This window comes from Callorhinus ursinus, unplaced genomic scaffold, assembly GCF_003265705.2.
Source record: "Callorhinus ursinus isolate GAN/ISIS: 27379988/994484 unplaced genomic scaffold, GSC_fseal_2.0 scaffold10, whole genome shotgun sequence".
Taxonomy (NCBI): Eukaryota; Metazoa; Chordata; class Mammalia; order Carnivora; family Otariidae; genus Callorhinus; species Callorhinus ursinus.
Genome location: NW_027397072.1, coordinates 81,559,550 through 81,574,154, shown reverse-complemented (window position 1 = coordinate 81,574,154; position 14,605 = coordinate 81,559,550). Strand labels below are relative to the sequence as shown.

The window sequence follows — 14,605 nt, the reverse complement described above, 5'->3', positions numbered from 1 at the left end:
CTGGGTAAAAGAAGTCACAAAGTAGGCTGGAGCTAGACCATACACGGGCCCATAGGCAATTAAAAAGAAGGTTAGATTTTATTCTAGGTAAAATTAAAAGCTATTAGAAGGTCTAAAGCACAAAAGAGATATAATCTTATTTACATTTCTTAAATGTCATGTTGATCCTTAAAAGCCCATCAAAATGACTGAAATTATAAAAACTGACACTACTAAGTGTTGACAAGGATGTGGGACAACGGGAGCTGTTGCCTACTCTTGGTGGGAGCACAAACTGGCATGACTACTTAGGAAAACTATTTGGTACTATCTTCTGAAGCTAAGTCAGCAAATCCACTTTGAGGGATACTCCAAATAGAAATGCATGCATATGTTCCCAAAAGAGACGTTTGCCCGAATATCCACAGCAGTGGTATTTATAACAGTCAAAAACTAGAAATTACCTAAATGCCCATCAACAATAAAACAGGTAAAACAGGTGTGGTAGATTCACACAATGAAATACTGGAGAGCCATGAGGGGGAACTACACACAAATACAGGCGACAACATAAATAAATCACACATATGACTCTTATATATATATATATATATATATATATATATATATATATATATATCAAGCAAAAGAAAATAGATTTAAAATAAGACATCATGCTACTTGACTCCACTTAACATAAATTTCAAAACCAGGAAAAATTAATCTATGCTGTTGAAAGTCAGGATGGTGGTTCCCCTTGAGGCAGGGGCTGTAAGTGTCTTGAGGGGGCACATGATGGAGATGTCCCAGTGCTGGGCATCTTCCTTTCTTGATTTAGATGCTGGCAGCATGGATATATGTGTCTGTGAAACTTCATGGAGCTGTTCCCGTATGTTCTCTTTTCCAAATGTAGGTTATACTTCAGTGAAAAATCAAAGAAAATTTACTCTGGATGCTGTATGAAGAATTGGTTATGGGGAGCGGGGTAGCAAGAGGAGAAACATGGCCCCAGGTAGGAGGCTACTGGAGTACACCAAAGAAGAGGTGATGTGGCTAAGTCTATTGTCTATGTTGGTAGAAATGAACACATGGGGAACCATTTGGGGGTACATTTGAATGTCTCTCTGTTCTTTCTCAATTTCAATCTATCTTTAGTCTGATTCAGAGAATCACAAAATCACAGGGTTGGAATAGAACCTACAGTTTGGCTCTCTCTTGGGTAGAGTAATAAGCACCCTCCTATACATGGGGCACTGCATGATGCAATCATCAACACTTTTAATCTCTCACAATTTAAGGACTTTTATGTTATACACCCACACATGCACACAGTCAGAGCAGCATCCCCCACACCCACCCAGCACCAGTTGATTTGGCTCAGGCATAGCCCCCCACTAGAGACACCTGCTATATGTCACCTGGTTTAATCTCACATCTGGTGTTTGGATTTCTTCATATCCCTGCTTAGCTTAGACTGGGAGGAATTCATTCATTCTCTCCAAGGCAGCCCATTCCAAATTGTAGGCCTACTAGCAAATCAATCCTTCTGAACAGGAGGAGGAAATCTCATCCACTTAGGGTTATACCCTTTGGGCCTATAGAAAGAAGAACCCAGTCTCCCACGTTGCCACACATCTAATGTTGCTGATGTCCCTGCAGCGATCCTTCACTCCGGACCAAGTACCTGACATCAGAGATGCCACCAGACCACAAGGCCACTCTGATGCTGGCTTGTCTCCTGGCCTCTGAAATATGGAGGCCATGGGACCTTCATCGCTGCAATTCTAAATGTTAGACTTGTTTCAATATAACCTCTGCTCTAGCTGGACTTGTATGCTATTTTGCCCCCACATTGCTCACTCATTCATTCTAGAATTGTACACTGACATCCTAAATATTTTTGTCACTTTTGTTGCTGCTAAGCCATCTTACTTGCACCTGTGTTTACCCACTTCCTTTATTGAAAGTGAAGGGTCTTCCACTTATCCCTAGTCACTGTCATCTGTTAACAGTGGTTGGGTAAAAAAAAGTCATTTATCTGGGAGCCGGAACATCTGGGCTATATTCTTAGCCCTCTTGCTGATTAGCTGGGAGTCTTAATGAATTTGGGGGTAAGGATTGCCCCGCAGGAACTGTCAATGCTGAGTGAAACTTTTGACTTCATTGTTTAACTTACAAAGAAATATTTATCACAAAGGACACCCTTTTTGTCTATCAAGTTGATGAGGATTTAAAAATGAGTATTTTCAGTGCCACATACTTCCTGTGGGAAGGCAGAACAAATGTCTCTATGAAATTCAATTAGTGAAGAACCTGAAAAGGTCCAGTGCCCTCTGGCCCACCAATTCTAGGAATCTATGCTAAACAAATAATGAAGGAAGTGGACAAAGATATTTAGGCAAGGTTGACTATTTCATTTTCACAACCAATGGCTAAAAACTGGAAATTGTCTAGATGTCCAAACAAAGCAGTAAAGCTAAATTATGGACTGTCCATTTGATAGGCTTAATCATCACTCATAGATCACATCTCAAATAATAGTAATGTGGGCAAATATTTTTACTAAGTTAAAAAAAAGTTGGGGATTAAACTGTACATATTAAATGATCTCAGTTACTTCAGTAGGAAAACGATAAAATGTTAGTAATTAAGGGTGCCTGGTTGGCTCAGTTGGTTAAGCATCTGCCTTCAGCTCAGGTCATGATCCCGGAGTCCTGGGATCAAGTCCTGGGATCCATCCCCCTGCTCATGCTAACTCTCTCCCTCTCTCATACTCTCCCTCTCTCTCAAATAAATAAATAAAATCTTTGTTTAAAATGTTAGTAATTATTTTTTTAAAGATTGTAATTATTTATTTGACAGAGAGAGAGCACAAGCAGGGGGAGTGGCAGGCAGAGGGAGAAGCAGGCTCCCGCTGAGCAAAGAGCCCATTGTGGAGCTCGATCCCACAACCCTGGGATCATGACCTGAGCCAAAGGCAGACACTTAACCTACTGAGCCACCCAGGTTGTAATTATTAGTCCCATTAGTAATTATTTTTAAGTTGTAAGGTTATGAGTGACTTTTTTCTTAGTTGTACTTTTCAGAAATTTTTGCATTCTCTCAAACCAATATTGTTTCCATAATACAAAATGTTTTTTTTAATTCATTTAAGAAAAATGGTTCTAATACCATCAACTTGCAGAGGGATTACTATCCTCACTTGCTAACGGCCTCCCTAAACTTTTACTCCCTAATTCCCCTGCATCATCATGTCTCCCAGCCAACATTTCTCAAATGTCTTCCCAACCAAAATCTCCGATAACTCCCTAATACCATCTCTGAATGATGAAGAGCAGATATTTTAGTCAGGGATTTAAGACCTTCTACAGTACGAGTTCATTTCCTGAAGTACTTTCTCTTCACACTACTCTCTTTGGCTAGATTTAAGTGTTTTCTGATTCTGAGACGTGTTCTTGGCGTCTAGTATAATGTGAGGCACATAATTAGCACCTTTAAAACAATCCAAAAATAAACTTGAGAGCAAAAATAATTACCCTACGTTTGGGAATTTGAGGGAGGACATGGAGTCCATTTTTAGGAAACAAGAAATCCGAAGAAGACAGGATTACGGGATGTCCTCTAACAATAGTGTTCAAGCAGATGGCCACTGTGCACAGCCCTGAAGGCGACGAGAATTGGGACTCTGTCTCAGGCTAAGCAGGACGAGTGATATTAGAAGGCTGAGGAGTAAAAAAAGGAGACAGCGCCAGGCACGAACGACCGCAGGGCGAAAGCGGAAGTGGGTTCCCTCGGGAGCTGTTCCACGTGCAATGCCCACCACCCCGACCCGGGAAGTCCCGGGAGTCTCACTCTCAGGATATATTTAGTGAAAGGAAAACCGGGGAACCCTGTGGAGTGGTATAAGTGCAGCTCATCCCAGACCCAGAAGGGTGAACCAAGTGACACTTGGGATCACTTCCAGGTCAAAGGTTCTGAGAAAAAAAAAGCTTCACTTTCACTCTGAGAAAATTAATCTCCCAATTCCCAGCACAGGCCTAGAGAAGTCAACAGCATCCTGTGCGTCTAGGTTCAAGTGCTACAGGCTCAACTGGTCTCACAGCTACAAATCTCCGACTGCTGTGTTAATGTTGGGGCTGCAAGATTGAGGTGAACACACAGGGCCTAGGTGCTTTAATCAGCCAAAACCTGAGCAACATGTGTTAAGATGAACATGTTTTTTGTTTTGAAATGTTAATACTCACTTTGGATAGTGTTCTCTGTTTCCTGTAACTCTTCCTCCCAAAATTAGTATGCGCACGCGCGTGCGCACACACACACACACACTCATATAGGTTGTAAAATAAATGTTGGTACACCAAAAGAAGGTCCTTCTTACCTGTCTCCTTATGTACATTTTCATGTGTAATCTATTTTTCCTATTTTATGAATTTTGGCTACTGTCGTGATCCATTTGTGCATCTTATCTTTGTGAAAAAGGAACCACTGGCCCCATTCCAACTCCAGAACATTGTCTTGCCACCTACTACCCTCTCTGGCTTTCACGTCAAGCCCAACTTACCACACTCACAGATTCTAACCTCAAAGGTGAAAAGATTTGCTTCTGACAAATTAACTTGAGGAAATCTGATTTTATAACTCTATGATACTTATATTTAAAAGTCCCTCAATTAACATCTGGGAAACCTGCTACAGTTGATCCTGGAATGATGCCGCAGTTCAAACCTGCATTGTTCCGGGGTCAAGTGTACATTAAAAATAACAAACCAGATCCTGACTTGCTAAAACTGGATTAAATAAAAACTACTATCATTTTTAGAAGTTAACTCCAAGACATATGCCTTCTTCCCTGTTCAGTGGGAAGTCTGCTTTTCCCTCTCCCTCTGCCCCTCCCCCTGCTTGTTCTCTCTCTCTCTCAAATAAATAAATAATAAAATCCTAAAAAAAAAAAAAAGATGATATGCCTTCCTCTCCTTCCACACCCAAAACCTCAGAATCTGAAAAAGATACATTTTGGATAAATGATTTTTTTTTGTTTTATCTGATCAAAAGGCAAAATTTTTAAAAAATATATTTTGAGATTCTCTCTCAGATTCTGGACAGAGGCTTTCCACATATAAAAGCCTCGAAACACAGGAAGTCCTATTTCACAGATGAGAAAACAGAGGTACAAAACAACCAAGCGCTTTGTTCTAGCTTCAAAACCGTGACAGTGCAGGAATTTATACCCAAGAATTTTTTCCACCAGATAGCACCCCAACTGAGAAACATTTCCAAAGACCAAAAAGCAAACAAAAAACAAAGCAAAACAAAACCCTATTTTGAGCAAGTTATTTGGTAAAGAGAATAAAAATTCTCATGACAAAAAAACAAACCCACTTTTAAAATGGTTTTTTTAAATGGTTGTTAGCATTGACATTTTTGTTTGCTAAAATATATATTAACTGGTAAAATAACCAAAATCTGGTGAAAATTTTTCTGAATTTTTCCAGTGAGAAATTGTTTTCTGGATAGCTTATCCTGAAATTTTCAGGAGTTCTTGCATTTTTTTCATTTTTATTGAAAAATCCTTCCGGAACGTGTGAAATCCCTTTCTTTAGAAACCAGACATCCCTTGAAATCCCCAGGGAAGCAGAGGGTCAGTGTGAATGAACATCAGTCACCGGTCCTCGGTGACACAGTAACGCAGGGACTGACGGGAGCAGGGCTCCTGGCCTCCTAGTCACACAGATTCATCTGAGCATTTGTACTTTATTCTTCTAATTGCTTGTCTCCCCGCCTCCCTCGGTGTCAGCTGCAACTTCTGGTTTGCAGATGCTCTTATGCAACTCCATTCTATTTGCAGATTCTAATAGGGCCAAGTTTATTCATGGAATTGCCTCTAACCAAGCTCCCATTTCCTGAGGATCTGCTGTATGCTAGGCACGGTGCCTGTCAGAATATACCTCATCTTTCTAATCCTTACACAGCTCTACGAAGGAGATATTATACCCATTTTATAGGTGAGGAAACTGGGGCTCAAATAGTTTGTCCAAGTTTGCACACCAAGGAGGAGGCAGGATCTAGGGTGGGCCCTCAGACTCCGAGCTGATTGCCTCCCCGGGTCTGCTCCCCAGGTGCTGCCAGAGCCACCTGCTTGTGAGAACGGCTGTGAGGTCAGAACAGAGCAGCGTGGACCGTGCGGGGCTCTCTGATCCCTGGAGTTCGTGAGCATTGCAAGCTTGCAACGTAGACACCATGTTTGCAGATTTCGTTCACTTCCTGGGTCAAAGGAGAAAATCAACGGAAACCTTTTGTAAAATGTGAAAAAGTCCATACAAATGTTGCCCTTATCTTTTTTTGGACTGGTAAAGGGTGAATAATTTAAAAAAAAAAACACCTCACATTTTAATCCATTTCAAAAGCAAGCAAACAAGTGGACTGCAGTTGAGGCTACAGATGGGATTCAGGGCTCCTCGGTTGGCTAATGGCCTCTGAATTCCCCAGGCAGCACGGGGGTCCTCACCCTGTATCAGATGCGGGAGTGCGGCCCAGTGAGCCCAGGATAGGGCCGGTGCAGAAACAAGATTTTCATGAGAGTACTCAATACCAGGTTTTGCCAATTTTATTGGAAAATAAGTTCAGTCCATCGACCAGTGATATATGCTGTACATGGATCTGGAGTTTTACTATATAAAAATACTTGGTATCTGCTCACAATTGTACAAACAAGTTTCTAAAAACCCTTCATCATTAACCAGTAAAAATATAATTTATCAAACATACCACTGGAAAAAAAATGGCTCAATACCTTTTCTTTTATCACAAATACACAAAGAGGGGTAGGAGAAGGAAAATATAAATTCTGCTAAGCCAGTTTTCACAACTGGAAGCGAAAGGCTTTGTTGGCAAACTTTCCTCCAAACACTTAGGCTGACCAAAAAAATATCACCATCAGATAATGCAGTGAAATCTAATCAATGGGGAAGGCCTGAAAGGAAGAGCTTAAAAGAGGTTTTCAGGGAAAACAATAAAACAAAGGAAGTTCCCAGAGACCTAGGAGTGTAGCTCCTTCCTCCAGAATCCTCCCCTGGGAAATGGGAGTGACACAGTGACATGCACTTTCCTGTCATTGCTCCTCCTGGTCCCGGGCACATCTCTTGACTCTTGTCCCTCCCTAAATTCCAGATGCAATGCCACTGGTAATTCCTGTTTTTGCTCCCCGCTCTTGACTTTCTGGCCAACTTTGCTGTAAGTCTAAGTTTCAGAATTGGCTTTCTTGGCACTACACACACAAGTATATTTTATAGATGACAGACTAAAAATCATCAGCAAGCATCTGATAGGCCTTTTGATCATGACAGCCCCGCACCCCAGACCTGTGTGTGCTGCAAAATAAAAATAAGGCACTTAAAAAAAAAAAAAACTAAAAACCAGCAGTTCCAAAACAGTGCAAATACTCAACGCTGCCAGATCGGATCCAAGAGAAAGCAGGTGGAAGGAGAAGAGGCAGAGCATTCAACTTTGTTTTTGTTCAGCTCTGATCACTTTGGGGGGGAGGCGTGCAATATATACTGTATAAGTCTGGGTTCACCCATATCATTAAACATTAAAAATATAAAAAAAAATGGGGCAACTAGCACATGAACTTGGCTTTGCAGTTTTTCAGGGTTTCCGGGGTTGACTATCATCAAGTTTTAAAAAATACTTTCCTATACCAAAAAACCAACTTGCTTTCATTTTTAATTCACTAAGAAATAATTACCTTTGGGGAAAGAATATATGAAAGCAGAAATGTTTTTCAGAAAACCTAACCATAATTTTTGTAAATTCCAACACTCAAAAGTTTAGAATTTGGTTTCTTAAATGAAAGCCTTCCTAGACTCAGCCACCAACCTAGAAAACAATCATTTCTTCTCACAAAAGTGCCAGGGGTAGGGCTGAAGGGGGACATTTATTGACCTGAAGTCAAGTGTTCAAGACATTACATTCGAAGGCAGCAACACTGTTGTGAGCCCTAGGTCTGAGAGGACTAAGAGCATAATTTAAAAAAAAAAAATAGGTCACTTGCTTTCTCTATAAAATTAGGATGATTGCAAAACTTAAATATGATAATCTGTGGACATTTTTCAACAAGAAAGCCCTACCCAAATCTATGTCAAGTGGGCAAATTACTTGTGAAGTCACCCAGACAAGGAGAGACACACCCACAGCCTCCCCGGCAGAAAGCAGGGTTTCTGGTTCGAGGCAGAACAGCCTTCTCATAAGGTGACAGTCAACAGACTAAGTGCTATCAGACTCAGAGGAGACAGCAGGTGTCTTAGGGCAGTTTCTTGGGGAAATCTCTTAGAGAAACAGAGTTGGAGTAAACTTTGAATTTCATAAAACTCTGGTCAGCTGGAGAAAATTCAAGAAGGTATTCTGGTCAGAGGAGACAGGAAGGAGAAGCAGAGATGAGGGAGCCCTAGGGGTGGGTGTGAAGGTGCATGAGGCTGACCTGAGAACTCACAGAGCAGGACAGTGAGGGGAACAGCTGTGCCGACGACTGGGGGAATCTGGGGGCTTTAGCTCCTCAACCAGGAAGACCCCTGCAGAGGTGTTTTAGTAAGAGCAGGAGGAGCTTAGAGCAGCACTTTATGATGGACAGCTAATCCGTGGGCCAGGTGTGTGACACAGAGGAAGGAGGAAGTGACTTGAAGTTGTCCTTCCAAAGAAGCCATGAGTCAAGTGGAATGCAGAAGAGGAAGGTAGAACAGAATGGTCATTCCAGGGGGGGGTAAGCATGCAGAGCTGGATCAGGTCTCTGCTACCCCTGCTTTTGAAATTCCCTCTCTCCAGCAAAAAGTTAAGGTTATTTCAAAAACGTGCAATCCTGAAGAATCCCTTTTTTCACCGAAATGAGAATTTCAAAGGTCTGTAACATGAAACTCGGTCTTTGGAAACGGACAGCTGGCTGCTCAATGCGTATGGAAAGTGCGAAGCAAATGGAAAATTCTCCAAGAATACTTCTACCCTCCTCTGTGAAATACCAGTCTCACTTTGCCGGCAGCACTGCCAAGGAAAGCCAGTGGGGGGCCAGGGACCGGGCAGTCCCCAGACTGGGCCACAGCCCCGCCCTTGGACTGTAGACAACTTCATAAAACCGTATATAGGTGCTAAATATTTCCTGCTTGTTCTTCCCTCTCATTCACGGTCCTGGTGCCTGTTTCCAGCAGTTCAAACATTCAGACGGGGCGTCTGTTGCCTTCTAAAAGGATTTCCAAGCCCTCGGTTGTGAATTGCTCTGACCTGCTATCGTCACCACATTTTGCACCCTTAACAATCCAATTCCAGATGACCTCAGGGATAAGGGATGCTACAGGTGCATTTTATGACTGTATAGTCAGTGGGGGCACAGCCCAGCCCGCAATGCCCGAAGACAGGAGTCACCCAAGGAACTCGGGGCCAAGCTTCTCCCTGCTACCCGAGAGGCACCTGCACCTCCCTCTGCAGCGTTTTCTTAGAGTCTGGCCCTGAGGCCAAGGACAGAAACTGGGGTTTGGATGAAGGGGGCTGTCGCTGGACTGGCATGTGGTATCTGATGTTCTTCCAGAACCTTGTCTTTGCAGACCTCGATCCCTCTCTAAAGTCCCCTGACCAGCGTATGGTCCCATGTTTCCGCTTAATGAATTTAATGGTTTCTGGCATTTTCTCATAGTCTTGGATTTTCTCCAGTTCGAGCAGGACAACTTTAATTCCATCCTGAACGAAAGCATTGTACATTGCTATCTGCTCTTCAGATGAATTCCCCAGGCAGACCAATCCTGATGCTTCTGGGACCAAAATGATAATCAGTCTTCTGCTTTTCCTTATGTTTTCATTAGCGACCTCAACAATGTCTGAAAAACATGAAGCACAGCAAGAGTAAGTAAAATTTCAATTAATAATCATTCTCTCCCAAACCAAAACCCGACAAGGTTCTTCCCACCCCATCCCTTGTGTCTTCTAATGCTCTTTTTCCCCATCCTTTTCAAAAATATTTTATTTATTTATTTACATGAGAGAAAGAGAGACAGAGAGAGAGAGAGAGCATGAGCAGGGGGAAGGGCAGAGAGAGAACAAGACTTCCCGCTGAGCAGGGAGCCCGATGTGGGACTCGACCCCAAGACCGTGAGATCATGACCTGAGCAGAAGGCAGACGCTTAACCAACTGGGCCACCCAGATGCCCCCTCTTTTTTTCTCATCTTAATTAAGATGAAAGAAGTTTCCGATTTTATAGACCAGCTCAAAACCTGATCCACAGAAGCTGAATAGTTCATTTAGGACTCAGAATACTTCCAGTAGAAATTTTAAAACCTTAAACCATTTGATCTCTTCCACCCCTATTTTGCTATCTCAGTTGTAAAGTAACTATTGGATCTAACTAGTTGTGAAGTTTTTCTAAACTAAATAAAACTTAGTTAATTCTTGTGCTAGCAAAATATGAGAAAAATAAGTACTTTGCATTTAATAGATGTGAAAATCATCATCACACACCACCGAGGAGGTTCTTAAAACTGCCAAATCTGTATACCTATGCCACAGTTCTTCTAGAAAGATGAAACATAACTTTAGCAATTATTTTTACAACAAAGGCTTTTACTTTTTTCCACGACACACTTACCTTCCCCAACATAGGCATCCCTTCCATAAATGAACAGTTTATATCCACACTGTTCTTCCAAGACCTCAGGCAAGACTTTAAACACGAAAATATCTGAGTTAGAGGTGGACCCTTCCCCAAGGGTCTTTGGATATAGTATGTATGCATCATAGGTCTTTCCATCTGAAGCTAGAGGGAAAAATGCAAAATATTTAAATCCAAAAAACAAAAACAAAAAAACCCAAGAGATTTGGTAAAGCCAGTATCCCAAACATGCATTTCAGAATGAATTAATTTTTGTGTGTGAGGGTATGAATGAAGCGGCAATACCAGAAATACAATAACTTTTTAAAGTGGTCCTCTCCTACAAGTTTCTATTTATTGTGTTTTACTATGAAGGTATTCTTTTATTACTCAATGGCCACCTCAAGTGCAGAGATTCTTTACCTCTTGGTCTGGGAACTATCCTTAGCTCGCTGGTCTTATCTTCTTCCCTGGTGTCTCAGCCCTGAATTCTATCCATTCTTCCTTTTATGTATTATCGTAGTGTTAAATTTTTTTGCAAGGTTTAAACAAAAGAGAAAGTGAGAGCTTCCCTGATGCATGAAAATCGACATCTCTTTCCTCTGAAGGCAGATTATGGGGTCATCTATGTCCTAACCAGCACTAAACAATACAAACTGGATTTGCAAACAAATGCTCTAAATGCCTGTTTATCCCACCATTATGAACACTAAAGCAGTAACTTGGAAAACAATGCTATTCAGTCTGTTCAGTCCCCAAACTATAATTATGTATAAGAATAACTACTATGCTTGTATATGCCACTTTTCATTTTAAAATTTAAGTAAAAACCCTCTCAGTTACCTTCTACATCTCTTAACTATCCCCTCTCTCCAACAAGAAAACATTGCATAGAATACAAAATCGTACCTTTTCTGGGGAGAAAATCATAGCAAGAATCCCTGTACCAAAGCACAATGTCAACCTTGAAGATTTTGTAGATGAAAACAGAGCATGTAATGATTACTGTTAGCATGACAAATACACCAATTGTGTGCTTCTTGAAATCAGGCACTGTAGTGGAGAAGAGGAAAAAAAATATATTAAAACCAAAAGAATTAAAAACTTGGGCATACCAAATTAAATATTATCATCCCAGAGAAACCATTTTTGGGATGGCTCTGCAATCCTAAATCCCAGATAATATTAACCATTTTATTATCATCACTTAATAAAACATACTAACATACAAAGCCATCTAGAATTGATACTTTATAAAACTGAGGTGCACTGTATTAAATTTCCACCTAAATATTATAATACAATTGACCCTTGAACAATACAGGTTTGAACTGTGTGGGTCCACTTATACGCAGTTTTTTTTACAATACAGTTACTGTAAATGTATTTTCTCTTCCTCATGATTTTTTAATAACATTTTCTTTTTTCTAGCTTACTTTATTGTAAGAACACATTATGTAATACACATAACATACAAAATATGTGTTAACTGTTCATGTAATCAGTAATGCTTCTGGTCAACAGGAGGCTATCAGTAGTAAAGTTTGGGGGGACTCAAAGTTATACTCGAATTTTTGACTGGGAGTGGGAGTGTTGCTGCTACTAATTCCCATTTTGTTTAAGGGTCCACTATATACAATAACACAGAAAAGATGCCAAAGCCCATAGGATAGAGCACTTCAGAGTAAAACAAGTCAAAGTCACTCAAAAGCCTACAGAAGTTTCTGGAGTGTAGAAGAGTCAGGTGAGGAAAGCTGAAGTTCAGGGGAAAGGAAAAAAGGGGCTTAGGGATGCCATACAGACTGTGTCACTCTTCCACATTTTCCTAGCTTCACTCCCTAATTATTCATCCAATGATTACAGAAGGGCAGAGAAGCAAGGTGAAGGAGAGGTAAGGGGGTGCGGTGTAGAGAAGAAAGAAGAATAAAGTGCCTTCTAAATGTCAGGAGTCATGTAGGCATCCAGAAAAGAGAATCTAAAAGCTCTATTATATTTAATTTCCCAGTTTGGGTCTTTGATCCATCTGCAGCTGATATGAGTATAAAATAGGAATCAAGAGATATACCATTTTCCAGACCAATATCCAACTGGCCCAATGGATACTTCACATTGATAGCCTTAATTATGGTAGCTTCACACAAGATCATGATACCTGTAGTGTAAATCTTCTAGATCTGCTGTTTTTATTCAAGACCACCTTGATTATTCTTGCCCCTTAACATTTCCATATGACTTTTAGAATAAATTTACCCACAACATACCCCACACTTGCACAAATACTGTTGAAGTTTTGATTGGAATTTTTTTGAATCTATAGATTCATTTGAGGAGAACTGATATCTTTATAATACGGAGTCTTTCAATCTATGAACATTGTATATCCTTCTACCTATTTAGGTCTTCTATAATTTATCTCAATGACATTCTTTTAGTTTGTATCACAGAAGTCTTAAAAACCTTTGCCAGATTTATTTCTAAGTATTTGATAATTTTTGATACTATTGTAAATGTAATATTTTAAATTTAATTTCTATTTGCTGTCGGTATTTACTGACATACATAGAAATACTATATGTACATATGTGTTTACATGTAGAGAGAGACTACTGCTAAATTCATTTACTAATTCTAATAGTTTGTTTATAGGTTTTTAAATTTTCTCCCATGTACACATTCATAAATACCCTATATTTAATTCAACTACAAATAATCAAAATATTTCACAAATATTTTTAATATTGTTTGATTATATAATTGAAAAAAACCCAGTAACTTCTGACATCCTCTCTGGAAAGTGGATATTTAGGCTGTCCTGTGCTGTCATTTACCTAAAAATATTCATTAGATATCTATGATATGCCAGATTTAAGTCCCTACTAGCTCTAGAAATAGAATCATTGGCAAGATAAGTGGTCAGCACCGTCAAAGAATTTAAGTCAACAAAGAAAACTAAGTATGACAGATATTGTGACAGAGACATAGGGTTCTCTGAAAGTATATAACAGAGGCATTGTCTGTTTGGTCAGAGAGCTTGTCAAGGGCAGGCAAGAGGACAGAAAGCTTCCTAGAAGAAATAGTTCGGCTGACAAGTGAAAGAAAAGAAGTTTGCTAGGTTAAGAGGAATCCAAGAGCATTCCAGGCAGAGGGAAACAGCATTGCAAACCTCAAGGTCATAGACTCTTGCCACAGTAAACCAAAACTGCATTTCAAATATTCTGTTGTTTACCTGGATGTATTAATTGGATATATGCTGAATTTACACCCTCTGTATTCTTGGCTACACAGGTAAATGGATATAGATAAAATCTACTTTCCACTTCTGAAATATTAAGAATGGTGATGATTGTATTCTTTCTCCTTTTTGAAGGATTTTCCACTCTGTTCAAAAGAGAGAGAATAAATGAAGTTGTTTAAGTAAAACTATAACTGAGACACATGTACATGGTTCATCTCTTTTTTCGCTACATGAATTACAGCAGAAATTATCACCAGCCCTATGCACAGGGATAATAATCAGGCTTTTAGCAACACTGATCTGAGATTTTATAGCCCAAAGACCACTATGCGTAAAAGACTCAGTAGTTGAGATCAAAGTAAAATTACCAGCTTCCGAGAAGAAAAAGATGGATGTGCATTCTAGTCGCCATGGGGGCAGAGAGAAGAATACATGAAACAAGAGGAGACTGGACCAGATGACCAAGGAGAATGCTAAGGAGTCAGGAGTTGATCCCTAGAGAGGAAACAGAAAGCCACTAGAGACCTGAGAGGTGGAGTGCCCGATTCTCAGTCCCAATTAATGAGTCTTTCCTAAGCTGTTTAAAAAATGGAATAACATGAAGGGTAATTCAGGAAAGTTGCTTCATTGGAATGTTGTAACATATTTATCCAAATTCAAGAGAAAGCCTTCCAAGTGGTCTGGAATTTGTACCACAATGACACGTATTTTTACCTGAAGTGTATGATATCTTATAAATCCTGTTTAGCTCAGCAAAACTCAATAT

The 14,605-nt window shown here is 40.1% G+C and overlaps 1 protein-coding gene across 11 annotated transcripts in view; it reads right to left on the bottom strand.

Annotated features, from left to right (window-relative positions):
* Positions 1-6,565: 6,565 nt before the first annotated feature.
* The window catches only part of IL1R1 (interleukin 1 receptor type 1), a 69,945-nt gene continuing 61,905 nt past the window's right edge, over positions 6,566-14,605 (bottom strand). For 8 of the 11 annotated variants that reach the window (XM_025869060.2, XM_073897898.1, XM_073897897.1 and 5 more), the window contains 4 exons: positions 13,831-13,982; positions 11,514-11,657; positions 10,602-10,769; positions 6,566-9,836 (listed from right to left, as the gene is read on the bottom strand). In XM_025869060.2, the coding sequence (XP_025724845.1) occupies positions 9,418-9,836; positions 10,602-10,769; positions 11,514-11,657; positions 13,831-13,982 (883 nt within the window). In that variant the 3' untranslated portion in view covers positions 6,566-9,417. Of the gene's footprint in view, positions 9,837-10,601; positions 10,770-11,513; positions 11,658-13,830; positions 13,983-14,207; positions 14,335-14,605 lie in introns of those variants that run through there. The other 3 variants (XM_073897904.1, XM_073897907.1, XM_073897903.1) reach the window with 2 other exon arrangements.